Source organism: Bradysia coprophila, unplaced genomic scaffold (genome assembly GCF_014529535.1).
Source record: "Bradysia coprophila strain Holo2 unplaced genomic scaffold, BU_Bcop_v1 contig_151, whole genome shotgun sequence".
Classification (NCBI taxonomy): domain Eukaryota; kingdom Metazoa; phylum Arthropoda; class Insecta; order Diptera; family Sciaridae; genus Bradysia; species Bradysia coprophila.
The window spans coordinates 7,281,631-7,300,937 of NW_023503423.1; the positions used below are offsets into that span (position 1 = coordinate 7,281,631).

The 19,307-nt window shown below is 36.3% G+C and overlaps 3 protein-coding genes across 4 annotated transcripts; 1 reads left to right on the forward strand and 2 right to left on the reverse strand.

The window, feature by feature from the left end:
- Nucleotides 1-2,145: 2,145 nt before the first annotated feature.
- On the reverse strand, nucleotides 2,146-3,064 carry LOC119074757 (glucosidase 2 subunit beta). The gene is made up of 4 exons (XM_037181023.1): nucleotides 2,694-3,064; nucleotides 2,435-2,626; nucleotides 2,264-2,370; nucleotides 2,146-2,196 (listed from the first exon to the last, which is right to left on the reverse strand). Exons 1-4 carry the CDS (start codon nucleotides 2,945-2,947, stop codon nucleotides 2,165-2,167), a joined length of 585 nt encoding a protein of 194 aa, XP_037036918.1. The 5' UTR covers nucleotides 2,948-3,064; the 3' UTR covers nucleotides 2,146-2,164.
- Nucleotides 3,065-4,252: 1,188 nt separating this feature from the next.
- Nucleotides 4,253-16,404, forward strand: LOC119074758 (phosphorylase b kinase gamma catalytic chain, liver/testis isoform). 2 transcript variants are annotated; one of them, XM_037181024.1, is made up of 10 exons: nucleotides 4,253-4,779; nucleotides 12,745-12,917; nucleotides 12,979-13,111; nucleotides 13,196-13,256; nucleotides 13,320-13,410; nucleotides 13,475-13,565; nucleotides 13,639-13,873; nucleotides 14,072-14,155; nucleotides 15,772-15,930; nucleotides 15,989-16,404. In XM_037181024.1, the coding sequence occupies exons 1-10, from the start codon at nucleotides 4,691-4,693 to the stop codon at nucleotides 16,121-16,123; spliced, it is 1,251 nt and encodes a 416-aa protein (XP_037036919.1). In that variant the 5' UTR covers nucleotides 4,253-4,690; the 3' UTR covers nucleotides 16,124-16,404. The 2 variants fall into 2 exon arrangements, with proteins under 2 accessions (XP_037036919.1, XP_037036920.1); XM_037181025.1 differs by lacking the exon at nucleotides 14,072-14,155 and having other exon boundaries at nucleotides 15,989-16,391.
- Nucleotides 16,405-17,865: 1,461 nt separating this feature from the next.
- On the reverse strand, nucleotides 17,866-18,477 carry LOC119074992. Its single transcript, XM_037181394.1, has one exon. It carries the CDS (start codon nucleotides 18,475-18,477, stop codon nucleotides 17,866-17,868), a length of 612 nt encoding a protein of 203 aa, XP_037037289.1.
- Nucleotides 18,478-19,307: the final 830 nt, after the last annotated feature.

Genomic DNA, 19,307 nt, shown 5'->3' on the forward strand with positions numbered 1-19,307 from the left:
CGAAACCATAAAAAGAATTCTCACCACTAACGAATTCTGTACGATTAAATTGAGAATTTGTCGTTGTGCCTGTCTCACACAATATATTTTCCTATCAAATCAGTTGAATTTTTTCAATTGCTAGTTTCGGCAGACCGCACAGCGACAATTTTTCGATCACATGAAAAATGAGAAGAAAAAATTAATTCATCAAAAGGAAATGTTCTTTCAATTAAAAATTTTCTCCCATTTAGATTTTTTTTTGCATAATAATAACGGGGAATGCATGACTATATTTCCTACTATACTTCTTTTTTGATAAGGGGTTTTTTCATTACTTTTGTAGTTTTTATTTTTTTTTGTTCTTTTTTATTCCCAATATTAATAACCAAGTTTACCGTTTGTGGGGAAAATAATTTTTTTTATTAAAAAAATAAGTTTGAGTTTGCCATACAAATATATTGATGAAATAAACTTTTGAAAAACAATTTTTTTTGTTTTTTTAATTTAATTCAACCAACCACAGCTTCACGGCAGAAAACGTTTTTTTTTTCATGAGATGATGAGCTGAAGGAACAGATTGCGAAACACAATCTCAACATTTTTTTAAGATTACGAAAATATGTCGCTCAGAAGGAGGCTCATAACGTCATCATCATCAGTAAGTCGTAAATCATAGCCCGGACTTTATAGGATAAGAAATTTCCCGAGATTTGGCACTAAATACTTGTCATTGATTGAGTTGAAAAACTGTTTTATATTCTGGTGGACAAAAAACGACACATTCTCTCACCAGATAGAGAGCCAAAACAACAACTTTTTCTCTCATTTTTTTCCCACTGCACAAGCTCTGTCAATTTAACTTTTCACTCTTTTTTCTCAAAATTGTGTCCATTCTTGTTCGGAATGTTTAAAACTGTCTATGGTTCTCGGACCCTGCTCGGATGAGTTAAATATTTGCAATTTGGTTTGAGTATCTTGAAGGATTGTTGTACAATGAGCGAAATATTATGTTTGTCACAATAATCGTCAACCAAAATGACAGAAATACCGAGTATTCTAATAATACGACTGCAACGATGTAACAGAAAGCAGCTTTAAATGTAATGCTCAAAACCTGCACACACAACTACATTGCGAGGAACCGACGATAAGTAGTACGAGTTCGATGGCCTGCAACTTAACTAGCCTTCAATTTGGTGTAAATAATTTCATAATTACTTCCCTGGTAGAGTAATCTACTATTACATGACTTAGGATAAAAAGATGAAAAGTAGAGTTTTCGTGTAAATATCATTTCATCGTCATAAGCGGGAGTTAGCAGAACGCTCGTGACGCAAGTCTGATTGCTAGAAAGAATTTTGTCGTGAATATTGGCACCATACATCAAATTTTAGACCACGGTGGACTTCATCCTCGTCCGTCTTCACCATCTGGATCAAAAGCACACCTTTTCGGTCCTAGTGACATAATTTATTTTTACATGCTACATGCGTCAAAAACCGTACTTTTCATGTTTCAAGCACTACTTTCGACGCCCTCAGCACGTAAAATCCATTACATAACTCGGGATAAAAATGAAAAGTCTCGTTTTCGAGTGTTTATTGACCTCGGCTTCGCCTCGGATCAACAAAATTCACACGAAAACTCTACTTTTCATCTTTTTGACCCTAGTCATGTAATAGTACATTACTATGCAAGGGAAGTAAAGTGATATCTCGTATCCAGATGAGAAAAAGTATCCGAGGGCGGCAGCCCGAGGTACTTTTACTCATCGTGATACGAGATATCACTTTATTTCCCGTGTGTAGTACGACGTTTTACTATGCGAGTGACGTAAAGGTTATTGCCTATACATGTAATAGCCTTATTACATGCACCAGCATAGTAAAATACTATTTCATATCATTTTCGTGCCATGTCAACAAGAGAATATAAGTTCATGTCATTCGGGCCATCGAACGCAATACTGGTTATCAGTACTTGAATCAGATTGAAGTGGTAAATTTGTATTTCGCAAAATCTTCAAGTGAGAAAGAGATAGTCGACCTATGAATAGATTTTCCATATGAATTTGTCACAGTTGTAATTGAGGCTGCTTCTGTCTCGATAACCGGACATTTTTCGGACCTTTTCGAAAGAATTTTAAATATAAAACCACTTATCAACGTTCTCACTCATTTAATTAACAAAAGTAAGGGCAGTCCAAGAGTTTGTCTGCAAAACAAATAAAATTTGAGATTAACTTCATTGCAAAACCATCGAAAATTGAGTGAAATATTACCATTTCTATCAGGTAACCATTCATCAGAGCCATCACAGCAGTCACAAATGCCATCGTTAATCCTACTACTCGGAATGGATATTTCTAACGAACGACCAATTTTGAATCTGAAATGGGATGGGAACCTTACGATGATCTTTTGTCCGTTGATTGTGTATCGTAAAGGCTTACCTTTTCTGATACGTGCAGTAGAAATGTCCATGTGCACAAGCATTTGTTTCTGGCTCATCACTTCCGTCTTCCGGACAATCACAGTAGTCATCGTTGACCTTTTCAATCGGTATCAGCACACCGGTTTTCATACACTTAAACATGGCCATCAGGCTAGGATTGTACAGGTCATAGTCTCTAAGTCGAATACCCCTGTCGAAATATAATGTCGTCGTCGTTAAACGATTGTTAACATGAAAATTGTGAGCTGTTCACCCACCTGATGATTTTCTTTCGACCAGAGTCGTCCTGGTGTTGAGCCTCTGATGACATTGAATTGACGTTTGTATGCATTGGCATCGTTATTCTCGATTTATTCGGAGATATTGTAAATTGTAATTGATTCATGTAAAATATTTGATAAGCAAAGAAAATGATTCCCATTAACATAACAAAACACAAGGACATTTTCAGCTTCTGTTTGTAAAATGGTTTGTGGTACAGACTCTCCCGTTTCACCCACATTTTCTTCATTCTGTTTTATTTATTTTATTTGTTAAAGTCCTAATACAATATTAAAATTTGATCGGAACAATGGGAACTATCACACAAATCGGTTGCCTGTAAACAAATGAAGTCGTGACACATAACATACAGATGCCCGTAATGTCATGCAGGGTTGCAAATGAGTTCGAACATAAATATTGTATTAGTTTTGAATCGGTTGTAAAATAACGATATGACTGACGTGGTGTTTTATAGACCTAGCACAACCTAGAAAAATACATAAAGACATTTGTTGTTTTGTCTAACCCAAAGCTGTTCACATTGTCGTAGTTTCCTGGAAGTTAAGCTTTGTTGACAGACCCTCTGACATACATGAAGCTCAAAATAGTTAGCAATTTTTATGCGACTTCTTTTTCCTAGATCCACACGTTCCACATCAATACATGTTAATGCAATTCGGATTTACATTCCGATTTACTGCTTACACGAGCACGCATAGAGCGAGACAACTAGCGCTGCATGCACAGTATGCAAGTGTGCAACGTATTGAGAGAGGTGGAACTGTTGGAATTAAAGAGAAACAATCAAACATATGAATTTCTTACTAATTATTTTGATATTTCTGTATGCTTTGATGCATAGACTATCAAGTGATAGTTTTTCGTAAATACATCCAATACATGGAGAGTCCTCATGCCATCAAGATTCTGAAGAACAGGTTAAGACATAAAAAAAAACATAGAATTTTTTTGTCGTCTCCTAACCTGTCGCGTAGCTAACCTGTTGTTTCAGAACCTTGTTTAGCAATTCATCGTGCCAAACAGAGGAATATTTTTCGTGAAAATTTGTTCCATTTTTTTTACAGTGCAAAAAAATTGTTCGATACACTATCTAGTTTCAGTCCTCTATTTAGAGTACCACTCATAACAACTCCTCATAAGGCCACCGCCACATGCACAGCAGCATGCATGACGAACGAGGGGATTTTTTCTTGAATAATGATCAGAATTGTAAGTGTAAAGCATATTTGGTCTGACGTCGGCCCGGAGAAAATAAAGATTTTTTTCACCAAGCGATCAGCGTAACCTCTCGATTAAAATATCTTGAAATTGTCAATAACGTGTGGCAACGTATAAAAAACAAAAATCAAAGCCCACCAGAAACTGGTGGCGATCCGCTTGTCAAGTTCTTCATTCGAGAAAAATGTCACACCCCTGCATGCAAAATATCAGTGTACTAAGTACTAGAACACAGCCGGTACAAAACGAAATTCAGTTCAATGGATTTCACCTGTCTATCAAATTGGTTCCTCTGTATTTTAGTGTAGAGCTAGAGCATACAGTTCGGTATGTGTGCCAGTGTATGAGTGCATTAATTTCATTCAATGTAAGATTTTCTGCAAAGAGTGTTGGGTGTCTGACGTGAATCCAATGAAATTATTACTTTGATCGTCTCATTTAAATGAAATAAGTAAATTAGTTAATGGCCAGTCGAATGCTGGAGTTTAAACGCGTATTAATGAAATTACAGATTTAAGTTGATTTCCGTGTTGACAAAGTGGTGAACAAATTGATTTAATAAGTTTGAATGGATCGAAAAGTTAACCTTTTCTGACATTGAAAGCAAATATCAATTTCTCGTGCGGTATTATTATATTGGCTTAACAGTTGTCATTTGCTATAAGTTTGTGTGTGCCTAATAAACTGAGATCCAAATTGTGGATCACTTTCAATTGGTGCTAATAAATTCGTAAAGATAGATAGGTACACAATGGCTAAGGACGACGATGAAGATTTGCCCGACAAAGATGCGGCCAAAGGATTCTATGCGAAATATGAACCGAAGGAAATTCTCGGCAGGTTTGTACACAACGACATGATTAGTGTTTGAATTTGATCAATGTCAATATTTAATTAAAACTTCAAATATATCGAAGAACCACTCTAATGATAGCTATTGGCTGAAGGCGCTAGAGAGCACTTATGTCAATACGCAACAAAATTGTCAAATAAAAAAATTTCTTTTCTTGAGTTCTCGTTCGGTTATTTTTAGATCTCAAATATTAGAATAAGAACACACATACTTAACTTGAACAATAGAAATGAAATGTACATTGGGTGACTGAAAATGGACACTAAATTGCCACAATCTCATAAATCATTCAATTTAATACAACAAAAAAATAATCATGACACAATTTATGTTTGTTATGTTGTGTATAGTTATAGGTTTAGTGAACCGTTTGTTTGGATGTTCACGGTTTATTCGTTACACGGACTATCACGCTGGACCAGACTATAAAATTGTTGATTTTGTTTTGGTTGTTTAAATTAACATTTCTTAAAAATAGAAAGAAATCATGGACTGTAACCGAGACTGCAACAAACAATAACAAAACATGAGACGGTACGAAAGAAAACAAGTTCTGACGTTTTTTGTCTGTTATCTACCGGGGTACAAAGTAGAGTCTCGAGAGGTTTTTGATCACGTTGGGTTTTTTTCGTAAATAAAAGTTGTTGCAATGCAACCGAGGGGTATGACTCTCGAAAACCTTGTGACATGGTTCTGATTCTATCTTAGATTTTCGTAATTTCTGACTTATTTCGGGATTTTCCACATTCGCTATGATTTCCAATGATTCTCGTGATTCCCAATGATTCTCGTGATTCCCAATGATTTATTTTCAACACTCAGAAACTGTCATGGCTCCCGTGATTCTCATGGTTCCTGTGATTCTCATGGTTCCTGTGATTCTCATGGTTCCTGTGATTCTCATGGTTCCACTGATTCCCATGGTTCCCGTGATTCTCATGGTTCATGTGATTCCCGGGAATCTTATTTATCAATTTGTTATTTCTTACATGTCTTTGTACCTTGTGTCACTGTATTCCCTAAGTTCTAGAGTCGTTTACCCCTCAAATGCAACAGCAGATTTATTGTCGACATAGAATTTCTTCTGCCATTCAATCGGTCATTGAACATTATTGATATAAAAATAATCAATTTTCTTGAAGCGAAATTGTTGTGGTATGTACGACTTGCAAAATATATTATGAACCTTGAAAGATTACACGGAAACACATTATCCCACCAGTTCGAAAAAAAACTCAACGAATTTATTTTCGGTTATTCTTTTTCATCTAGTGTGTGTAAATCTGTAGATGAAATTCGAATTCGTTACTCTCAGTGTGAAATTGGATCGTTGAGTTGGACTGCAGCAGTGAACAATTCAATACAGAATCTGAATCTCAGATTTTTTAGTTTCTTAGTTCACAAAAGCGAATTCACATATTGTCATTGCCCATGGTGAGTACCATTTTGTACTATTGGTGCTGCTTAAGATACCTCAAGTCATCAAATAATTGCACTAGATTTTAAAGTTCCGAAGACTTTGGAATTGGCATCCGGCTGTCAGTTGCATTTTCTATCTGATTGCCGATACCAAAATGTGGAAATTTCCTATGGTTCATTTCAACTTATTCACCAAGTCATCAATTCAATCCAAAAAGTTTCTTTGTTCCTATCAGTTTTTCGACCTCACAGACTTCGGACTCGCTGTTAGTCTTAATTTTTTTGTTCGTGAATCATATTGATTTGATCGTTCGATAAGCTTTCTCATCACACGTGCCGTCGGCGTAAGATATGGTTGCTTCATGCTTCTTTTTTTTGCATTAAAAGCATCTTATCTAACTTTAGCCTATAATCTCATTTTTATGTGTGTTTAAAATCATAAGCATTTCAAATTAACCAGTTGAAGATATGAGCATTGCATTTCGTTGAGAGTTATCTCTGTAATGGGAATACTGTCACGTTTTGTATTAACAGCATATAATCGAAAACTGACAATGTTTTATCAACAAACTGAATTTTTTTGTCGCTAAATTCAACTGTTTATAAAGTGAAAATGATAATAATTTTCAATTAATTGCAATCAAAGTTTTTAACAATTTAATTTCTGACAATTTTTCTTGAAAAAAATTAGAATTTTAGATTAGATTTTGCATGAAGTGGATCTTTCTTGTCTAGTGTTTAGTTAAGAGGCTTGAATGCTAGCAAAAGACAAAGAAATCGCTAATGTCTTGAAAAATTTTGTTTCTAGTAATTGTCGACGTAGTTTGATTAAAGATTGTAGAAAGATAACTGGCGAAATCCAATACACCGGTTTAACGCTCAGCTCAACTAACTCTACGTTCAATTTTTAATTCGAAACAAAGACGCATTACTACTTCAAATGTTTCTATCTAATGTCGCTCAGTCACAGAGAACGGACGTGTTTATGCGTTGCTCTCTAAAAGTGTTTCTTTTGTGTGGCTGTGTGTGAATTCATTTTCGATTTTGTCTAATTTCTGTGCCAACTTTTACGGCTTTGGTGTTTTTATTTTGCTGTAATGGTTAAATGGTGAAATTATTTTAAAGGTTTTATTAACGAAATCAAAGTGTTGTTCTCGTAGGTCATTTTCTCTTTGATCAATAAAGTTGTTCTCGCCTCATTGTGCGATATCAACAATTGTGTTATTTCCTTTGTTATTTAACATGTGCTTCGTGGCGTCGGTGTACGGATTAACAATCGACTCTACCAGAAGCTAATGCTAAATTACGTGCTCGATTAATGTACGAAAATGACACATTGCCGTATGGCATCTGGCAGTCAATTTTAGTGCAGGTAAGGTACAAACGCCTCGGGTTCTCATTTGACACCCCAAAACCACATAGCAAATTTTTACAAATTTGCTGTGGTACAATCCCAAGATACAGAAACTATCTTGTACTCCAAAATGACCGCGAGGTTTAACAGATCTATTGATTGATACGTTGTATGGATGTCAAGGGATATGACGAAATACGAATCATTCAAACGCTACAACCTGCAACGCCAGAACGAGTTCAGTCACATGGTGGCATGGCGATTTATACGAAGAGGCAACTCATGGCCTATGGTGATTAGACACTTGCTATTACCTAAAACTAATAGCCGTAACCGTAACAAAGTCGGAAATATCAAAAAACCCAACATTCGCTTTCTCCATAAAAGAAACCATATCGACATAACGTCAATAGTAGAAAGAGCTACAACATGACAATGTTGATAGCGCCATCTTTGGGAAAATGTACAGGTCAATTAGTGATGGTTGTGGTATTCGCATACCACCCACGGCTTGGAGAATTCACAACGTATGGGACGTTACCACACGGTCGATTTGTGAACAATCTAAGTCGGGAGAGATATGATGTAAAATCACAGTCCATATGATCAAGAGACTTGTACAATAGCACAACAGGCCCATCTGAGGCTTAGGTGCTGGGCTTACACCCTCCCATCTAATCTAATCTAATCTTCTATCCAATAAATTGATTAAACGTGATCGAATACGGTCGCTAATTACTTATCCATACAATATCAGTTGACGACACTACATCCAGCAATTAATCGCAACGATATCACAAATTAGTTTTCAAAGCTAAACTATTTTCGCTTATATGAGTTAATTTGCCTCTTTTTCAAACAATCGGAAGCGTAACAACATTTTCAACAGGTTCATCTTTCCAGTCGACAATTTACATATTAGGAACGTGTAGGAATATTCCATGACCTGCATTACAACACAAACATCACGCATCATAAAATATTTACGAAAAAAAAAATCATTTGACCCAGCGAACTTGATTTCTTAATTCATTCGACACTTTCTGCAAAAAATTTTCCACTCATTGTCCTCTTCTGCATCTGTATACAGTACACAAGAATGTCGAAGTCCATTACTGTATTTGTGCATTATATGACTTTCTCAATCATGGAATTGTACCATGAATTTCGGTTATTTTCCATCGTCAATTGCAAACAATTTTCGCTTTTGTAAGGATTCCCAATTACAACGAATATGAACTGAGAATGTTTCAAAATGTTGCGGTTATTTTCCTTTCGATTTATGTGTGCGTATACGGAATGGGCGAGTGTGTGCTATTAGGCATTTTTAAACGATATCAATAACAATCTGCATTGTTCAAATTGATTTTGATGCGAAACGTTGAGTTTTTATTTTGTTTAGTTTATTGATTCAGTTCAGCTTGATTGACCAGCCGAACAAGTGTAATTTAAATTGAAGAAGAGGCAAAAAATTGGTTTCAGTTTTCGTTCAAATTTTAGCAATAAAATTAAAAGATTCTGTTTATATCACTCATGCCAGTTCAACGACTATCAAATAAAAGGTATGCAATTCACATTTCACATGAATTATTATATGTATCTACCTCACCGTAAAATAACATACAGCGGTAAACCATTCAGTTTTATCTTCACGATTCAATTCGTAAAAAAAAAACAACCAAACAGACAAGCCCCCGTGACACTGTTGTACAAAAAAAAACTACCTAACGAAATTTAATAATATTTTTGTATGCGGAAAATGAAGTTGATTCATCAAAAATATCGACGGCAGAATTAACATTTTTAGCGAGCGTGTGCTGTGTCATATATAAAATGAGTGTTGCATAACAAGTCTGACAAAAAAAAGGTTCAACATTCTCAGTGATAAAAAGAAATATCTTTTTTCGTGTGAAGAGAGGTGTTCAGGTTTCTGTTACACTTTGCTTGAAAATTTTAGTTATTCGCGCCAGAGAATTGAATTTTTCTTTGCGATGCTGTCTTACAGTCAGAGGCAGTAAATTTTGAACATGAATTTGTTTCAGCTGTTTTACAGCTGATTAACACATGCATTCAAAACTATCAAAACGGTTGAAGCTGAACGCGCGTGGTAGTGGTAAAACCGTATAAACAGTTTTGATTGTTTGTGTGTGGATCAGCTGAAAAACAGCTGAAGAAAATTCTTGCTCTAATTTCACTGCCTCTGACTGTACAGCTTTAATGTTTTTATTATTTACAAACTGAAAGCTAAGTAAAAACAACGTTACTGATAGTCCAGGGATCATTAATAGTATAATTACTTCCGAGGTTCCAAGTTGTGTATGTGGTAAGTGGGGTGTTACAGCCCGACCCGAAGGGGAGTGTGTATTCCCCACTTGTCAAATAACAACTTGGAACCACGTGAGTACAATGCTTTACGTGATTAGGCAATGTAAATGAAAATGAAACATGCCGTAAGACGTAAAAAAATTTAAAGGCAAACATGAAAAAATGTTTTGACCTGGGTTGTATTTGATAAATTCTTCGGAATGGAAATAATATCTTAGTCACTGCACCTCCTGAAAGTAACTCATTATTTCATGGAACGTGAAAACTCTTTTCGCGGGGGCTTAGTGAGTAAAGTAACTTGTTCAATTGTTCGGTTAGGGAAACCCTTTCACTTTTGGCAAAATAAAAAGTTCTAGACCAGACAAGGACTTAATCGACTGTTCTTCCGGGTTCATATATTCTTGCTGATTGGTTCGAACAGTTAATAATTTGAAGATTAAAAATTCCTTGAAATTGACCATCGAAAGCCGGACAGAAATATTCAACCAAAGTATTTCATTTCTAAATAACAATATTTGTTATTCCCTTCTAAATTTAATGGGAATCCATTCGCTTTTCTTAATTCAAATCGATTACTGTTGTATGGACAAGAAAAACTCATCAGATTCGACCTAATTCTCAAGATTTTTTTACTTCAGACGAATTCACCAGCTTTGCTGCATTGTCATCATATCATACTCATCTCTGTGCTGCTCTATAAAACGCATTGGCTTTTCCAATTTGTTGTTTAGCTTGTGGTTCGATTGTTTATTGAGCAAATTGTATTGTCACAGGACCTATTTCTGAAAATTAAAATTCCTCAAGTTTTGGAAGTTGCTTGAAAATTCATTTCGAGAATTTCAAAAACTTTCGAGAATTTTCAAAGATTTTTATTTTTCAATATGGTATCTGGATTCTAGATCAGCTTTTGAATAGAGCTCTTGCAGAGCACGCGGACACCTCGCTGTATTCAATCAAGATTTAAGAGTCGATTTTCATCAGAAATTTTTGAGTGAGCTTCAACAGATACAATTTTCGTAAATACGAGTGCGAAGCTCATTTTGGTACAGCTTAATATATCTTCAGAATATCTTCAGTCGCAACTCTAAAGCCTCCAGAGTCTTTGTGTATGGATTCGATTAGAATTGAATATCAAGCGAATCTTATTTATAAATGAATATTCTGTCCACTTCTGTTAACGATTCGAAAATAATTTTCGATTGTCATCGTCTGTTCAGAAAAAGATCGTTTGTACTCGCGTACCTGCTTATTAACTTCAAGTTTGCCTATTTATACATTCGTCATCGCATTCGGAGAATCAAGTTTTTACGCGACCAGCCACCAGATAAGATTAAAATCTACCTGTTCCAAACCGAAGTCAAAACTGATACGCAGATAATTATGAAAGGAAAATATTTGTTCCAAATTGTAAATAATATCTAATTCCGTGGTCTAATCATGATTGTTCTGTTAACGAAAAGTTTAAATATTTAGTCGGGCAATTATTAGTTTATTAGCTTGTTGTTGATTTCTCACTAAAATGCACAATAAATGCACTCCGAACATATTTATGGTCTCTTATCGTCCCAGTCATATATTTGCAAAGTAAACGAATTTTAGTTTTTAATTCACTTGACACTATGATCTAACCTTAACATTCATCCAGCAAGTGAAACTATCCAGCTCAAATAAAATATTTGAACAACGTTTTACGAATTGATAAAATTCATTTGTTTATGAACTGTAAATAGTAAATTTTCCGCTTCAACACGCTTGGATCAACGGGCATAATGCAATGAGTAATGAGAATTCACGTTGTAAACACCTCTAAAACCTCACAGAAAACACTTACTACCTACCTAATGCGTAAGTCGACCATTACATAGCAATTTGGCCCCTGCGAAAATGACATTACATTTTTCGGTTCATTTATGTCCTTCTTCTATGTGGAAATCAACTTTGTGGCTCAAAAACACACTTGCGAGTTCGCTTTTATCACAAAATTGTTCCTCATGTAAGAATGGAACTAAGAGAACATCAGTTCGAGACGGAATCTCCTACCAAATTAAGTCTGTGAAAACTATGTCATATTTATGATGAAACATTGGCTGGTGATGCATCAAGTACTTCACATAAGACGTGGGAGCTGAGGAAAATCGTTAAACGTGTTTCACTGCGTTAAAAACAAATTCTTCGACTAATTTGCGACTTAAGACGACTGCAGCTTGAATTTTCAGCTCGATGGCACTTGAATGAACCCGAAATTTTTATTTAAGATCTAGTAACTTCAGGTTCAGGTCGAGTAATCTTAAATTCGCGCTCAGGGCTCAGGTCAACATGAACTAAATTAGGTCGACCCTCTAAATGTTGTCAGTTCTGCTGTAATCGCATGCGAGTTGATTTTCTAAGATTTTCCAATGATTTCGTGGACACTTGAGTACTTCGATAATTAATCCAAAATTCGAAGCAGCATTGAATTCATGCAAGAAGAATGATCCCACGGTTGCTAGGAATCTCGCGCCGCGTCATTCACAATAATTCACATTTTGACACATTTTGTATAAGGAAGATGTCACTTTGTAAGTTATTGTGAATGACGCGACGCGAGATTCCCTAACACCGATCCCACATTGCATTCTACTTAATAAGGCAGTGGGTGAGTTTTAAGCGAACACATTTAACGCATTGCTCGCTCACTGAGTGAAGCAGTAAATTGTGACTTAGAGTTAAGAGTTAATGGCACGACAGGAATTAACTGATTCTACGGTCTCATAATAATCTGCACCTTAATAGTGCCTTGAAGGTGTTAGGTTCTTTAAATTAGTTAGATGTTCAACCTACACAAATCTAACCATTTCCTGTAATTCTATTTCAGAGGAATCAGTTCAACGGTCAGACGTTGCATTGAGAAGGAAACGGGCAAAGAATTTGCTGCCAAAATCATAGACTTAGGTGCAGATGGTGGCGAAGGTTCATCACAACAAATGCTAGAGGCAACTCGTCAAGAAATTGCCATCTTACGACAGGTTATGGGCCATCCATTCATAAGTAAATCAATTTTGATTTTAATCCGTTCCACCCAATTCTAATTTCCCTCCTATTCCTACAGTCGAGCTACAAGATGTATTCGAATCGGACGCTTTCATATTTCTGGTTTTCGAGCTGTGTCGCAATGGAGAACTGTTCGATTATCTCACGTCTGTTGTAACACTTTCAGAAAAGAAAACGCGATACATTATGAGGTAACAATCTGACATTTCTTAGTCAAATTATGCCAGAACGGCCCGAAATTTCATTTATTTATACGAATGGTAACAAAATTACAGACAGGTGTTCGAGGGCGTTGATTATATACACTCGCATAGTATAGTTCATAGGGATTTAAAGGTAGGCCGAACACAATCGAATCGATATTTTTTTTGAAAATCCTAAACGTTCTTCCATTTGCAGCCGGAAAATATTTTGCTGGACAATAGCTTTAATGTGAAAATCACCGACTTCGGTTTCGCGAAGATACTTTTAAACGATCAAAAGTTATACGGTGAGTTCATCAAATGGCTTTTTATTCCATTGACACCTTAACCAATAATTGGTAAATCCCTTAGACTTATGTGGCACTCCTGGCTACCTGGCTCCAGAGACACTTAAATGCAGCATGTGGGAGAAGGCACCGGGTTACTCAAGAGAAGTTGACATGTAAGTTTCAATGGATTCTGGCGCTCATTTCGATTTTAAAATAAATTTATTTCTTCTTCTCTTCATCCAACAGCTGGGCCTGTGGTGTGATAATGTTCACTCTGTTGGTCGGGTGTCCACCATTTTGGCATCGGAAGCAAATGATCATGCTTAGGAATATAATGGAAGGGAAATATAGTTTTACATCGCCTGAATGGGCCGACATATCAGAGGATCCCAAAGATCTCATACGAAAATGTTTAGTGGTCGAACCGGAAAATAGAATTACCGTCAAGGAGGCCTTAAAGCATCCATTCTTCACAACTACTGTAAGTATTGTCGTTGGGAAACAGTTGTTTATTTTACTTTCATTTTATTGAACTTTCGTTTAATTTCTTTCTTTTATTTTATTTATACCTTCCCGCACCATACCAATAAAACCAATTTATTATACACACACACCCCTTGGATCGAAATTTTTTTAAACCAAAAAAAAATTGTTTTTCGCTTAAAAACAACCAACATAGCTTTTTGAACAAGATATTGGCGGTCTCAAGCGGTCACTGTCGACAAAATCACGGAGATTCAGCCGTATTTCTGAAATTGCACTGGTAACCACATGTTGTGTCTGGGGAAAGACATGTTTCAATATCAAAAAAAGAGTGAACGTTTCGTTTATATTTGTCCAACAAAAATTTGTTTTTTTTTGTCTGTTTGCTGTTTTTGTTCCTTCATTTTTATTTGTTTTTCATCCTGTATGTATAACTCATCATCGCAATGTCCCAATAATATCCACCGATAGCATTTGATGTGTGACCTTTTCATTCATTTGGTCGTACAACAATTGCCAATGAATGCACTTCTTTTGTGCGGTCACGACTCATCCATTTTAACTTATTGCAGTCCCAGTTCCTAACTCTGAAAATATTGCGTTTTGGTTTTCAGTGTGTCATTCTCCTAATCTAATCAGTAAGACAATCCATACAACAAATTTTGTTGCATCGTTGACTTGACACACCTCTCTCCAGGACCTGACTAGCCTAGTTTCAATTTTTCCGGGCTGTCGATGTTTACTTTGAGAGCAGCCAAGAAATATCAGGTTAAGACGCAGGTTAAGTGTTTACATTGTTTACAGCGCCTTAACATGGCCTTGGATGGATGCTCATTACTTATAATAGACTCAACTTAATTGGTTATCATTTACCCAAAGTTCATACTCGCAGATTTCGTTAAGAGCGCTCACCCCTTGTCACATTTCTAGCCTACATTTGTGCGTAAAAATATTCGTTTTTTGATGATTTCTTTGAACGAAAATGTTCTTTTGAAAAAGTAAAACCATTGAAGCATGCAAAAATGTGTTACATTTAAAGGAAAAATTGGTTTGTGGGTGATAAGTTATCCCACTTGGATAACGAGCGCTCTTAAACCGATGGAAAATGTTTACGTTGCCATGTAAGCGCCTTAAGGTTTTTCCTAGGCTATCCCCATAAGGTCAGAAACGCCTGTTGGTCAGTTTCTTATCTAAGCGATTAGACACAACTAATATGAAAACTCGTAACGACTCCACCACCATCCGAAGGTGGACAAGTAACATTTAACTTCGGGTCATCCTTTCTGCAGAAGTATTTGTCTGCGTGTCATGAACTTCTGAGCACTGTCATTCTTGATGAAATAAAGATAAGGGTCTTCCTATCACGAAAACATTTGACAAACATTTTGACCGAGATTAAAGCAAGCGTAGCATGACCAACATGATCAATACCTCTTCCACGGAGAAGTTGTTTTAGATGAAAAATGAGTGTTGTTTCCACTTGGGAGGAAACACTTTATTAAAAATTCAGTTCAGGTCAGGTTATGGCCTGAATTATCAGAAAACTGAATACCTAAAGCTTCGTATTAATTAGTGACATTAAATAAGACTCGCGGGGAAAACCTTACTTTTATGTCTAACTAAATTATGTGTGCCGTCTTCACCTAATTTGTAAGATAAGATAAGTTAATGTTTGTGTTGATTTATTGTGAGAATGTGCAATGAGAACCCTTTCGCAAATAATAACCACTTACGCCTTACAAAAAAAATTTGAAATTTTATTTGTTGCCTCTTGTGCCAGTCCTTCTAACTGATGGAATAAATGAAAAACTGATTTTTTGCGTCTCTAATATGTCAAACAAATCTGTTAAGTGTCTAGCTGAAAATAAACCAAAAATCTTTTTTTTACAATTTTAGCTGCGACGCCAGAGTCAATTCAATGCACGGAAGAAATTCCACTACGCTATTTTGTGCGTACGAGCAATGGTTCGAATCAAACGATTACGGTACACACTGGAACCGCTGAAGGTCGAAGATGCCATGTACGATCCGTACCGAGTGAAAATATTGAGAAAGGCAAGCCAGGCATAGCATTCTTTGATGTTATTGTTGGTGCTAACTTAATGTTTACTAGGTGATTGATGGTTGTGCTTTCCGTGTTTATGGTCATTGGGTGAAAAAAGGCGAAGGACAGAATCGGGCTGCATTATTCGAAAATACGCCACGCACCGAACTGCACGCTATTTATTTAGCTAATCTAAGTCGATAATGTGAGATTGTCGAGAAGAACGTCCAAAGTTACGGAATAAAACGAAATGATCCGAGGTTTCCTTAAAATGCTGCCATCATCATCTTCATCATGATCGTAAAATCAGCATATTGATGGATGGACCAACAAGAATCGTTTCGATAAAATTTGTTTTCGTTCAATTTTAGTTTATTTGCTTTAGGTTTTAAGCAACTTTGATTCGCAACGACAAAATAAGCTGTAATTTCAATTATTTATTTTAATTAAAGAATTTAGATTTTAACACTGACGTCACGGAGGAATGTCGTTTTTGATTTTTGTAAAATTATTTGACAGACTCCATTCTGACATTGATCTGTTGAAGTGCGTTGTCTGCAAACAATAAACACAATTTTTTAAGTTCATTCATTCAACAAGGCCACTGAAACAGTTGATAAAATAACTCACTTTCCAGTTTCATCAGTTCGGGTTGCAATGTATTTTCTTTGAATCATTAATTATTTATAGGTTCATCTGTTTCAAACGGCTATAATTTTAGACAAATTCAGTCGATCGATTGTGTGTCTTATATACAGATGGTTACCAAATGATAGCCACCAATTTTGCTCGGTTTACTGTTGCAATTATTACCTGGTTGGTGTAAAATTTTCCATTTTTTTTTCGCTTTGCGGCACGAGTGACGCTCCTTTATCATTTCGCAGACAAATTTTGTTATAGAATCTAAACAGGAAAATGAGTGAATGTCAGAGAATGCTATAATTTCTCCGGTGGATGCGGATGGATATTGGTGTAATATTGTTAGACTAACGATTTAGGTTTTTGAGATCTATTAAGGCCGCAACTAGGCATTCCTAGTAGTGCGTTTATGAGTCCTTACACATCCAAGAAAAGAAAATGAAGAACGAAATTGAAGAAGAAATGACTGGAAGGTCTGGAAAACCTTAAAATTGGAAAATTGGAAAATCTTTCAACAAAAATGTTTTTGTTCAATTGTCTTCCTCTTGTACCTTCATTTTGACACGAAGTTGGATTTTCTACGATATGTGTCGTCTGCGATGTACACTAGAACTTGGGCTATCTTCGGTAGCGCCCTCTAGCGCTCAAATACACAAGCACTAGAAAAAATGTTTTTTTTACCTTGCAAAATCTAACAATATTGCACGATAAACGACGCTAAAAGCATTGGTCTTTGACTCTGACTCTGAGTTCAGGACCTGAAATATTGGAAGTGAAAAGGGCGACCTACAATATTTGAAATCAAGTATCCGCTCTCAGCTCGTATTTAGACTATAAGCCGTTGCTTCAATGGGAAGATCGTTAGAACGTCGGGTTTTGAAAATTGAATTCCGGTTGTGTTCGGGTCGGGTTTCAGTTTCGTCCAGTTTAGGATTGTTGGGCTTTAAAGATTTAAATCGGGTTGCGTTCGGATTTTAAAAATTTAATTCGGGTTGGGTTGGTTTCGAGAAACGTCGACCTGATCATCTCTAAGAGAACCAGTAGCATTTTGCCTCTCCGTAAACTCTACAAATACTTCGAACGCTATTTTGTGGGCACTTTCATCAATAAATTAGTTTCGCATAGATCCGAGACCTAAATTTCAGATGGATTCGAAAAGACAGATTTATTTGAATATTGTTTTTGCACTGTAGTAAAAGTACCAGTCACAATTCCGTTATATTTGTTACTAAGCATCAAAAATTACAGAATTTCATCACATTACAAAATCGAACGGTTCACTTTGCTTTGAGATTCGATTTATTAAATCATTTTTCATTTGATTGTTCCACACCTGACGTCAGGTCCCCCTGAGCATCTTTCAATTCCTTTCTCAGTCTGGTCAGTATTTCACCCAATAAATTCTTCCCACGCCAAGTTTTCCGATCAAGCGCCTTGGGATTGTTGGCTCCCAATCCAATTCCATACAATCGATCACAGGGACTAGCTTCCACCAGTGTAGTACCCTCAGTTTTAAGTAGTTCATCGAGCAGATCGGGATTCTGCGTGAACTTGTGTCGATTGCCGGCCAGTACAATTCTTTCATTTTCACGTTTCCAAATTTCTTCGTCAAAATTTCCCACCTTTCGTCCGAGTTGCTTGCACTGAATTGGTTCCGTCGTCTCCATAATCATTTTCGCTGACTGTTCGTCTTTAAACAATTTGGCTTTGTTGAACATCATCCACTGTTCACAGTGCAAAAACGTATATCCCTCATCGTCTGCTGGAGTGGTGCAGAACAATGGTTTAGCGTTAAATTTCGACGGATGAAATTGCGAAAACGGTGACGGTGCTTGCCAAAAGAATGTGAACTTTTCGGTGCTCGTACCGGCAGGATCAGTGGAATTGTCTAATTTCTGTTTTTTGTTGCTCGATGTCATCTTGAAAGATGGTACAGTTCGATAATTTCAACACACAATCGAGAGTGTGGTCAGAACGCCGATCGAAACTATTATAATGCTTTCGCCACAATGTTATTTGTTATGCACGTTTGTATACGAATGCAGAGTGGTTTTTATTGCGGAATGTTGCACAAATAAAGAAGAATATGAGTAAGAACACACTCAATATATGACTTGTAGAGCACACTATCACAATATACACCGACTGGCGGACGTCATACACAACATTCATGTGGGGTAGAGGTATATGTATGAGTGTATCCAAAGAAACATGGTACTATGGCAATATGGGTCCCATAAACGTAAGCATTTAGGTTTTGTTATACATTTGGGGTGTGAAAGAATTATAAAACCCAAGCTTAGGAGCATAGCAAGTCTGGATTTCCTAGTAATCCGTTTACAGGGCAAAGACCCAATCCGCGAAATTCCACTTCCACTTCATAGGCACTAACATCAGTAGGTGTCTTAAGAAAATTAAGTTGATGGCGCAAGTTAGATTTCTGTAATCAATAACCAATTGTTTGACATTGAGCTTATAAAATGTGTCATGTAAATTGGAAGCTCCTGAAGTTCAGTTCAGCAAATGATGAATGAATTTAAGACACTCTTTCCGAGCAAAAGACTGTAAATTTTGGGGAGGTCACGCATTTACAGATACACGGGTGAAACTTGACGATAATATGGCAGATTATCAAACAAAAAATTAATCTTTTATGATGGTTGTCGCCGCGGTACCCGTAATGATGTGGTGAATGTTTCATATGTAAAATCATGAGAAGTAGTTTGTTTCCTGCATACCTAACAAAACG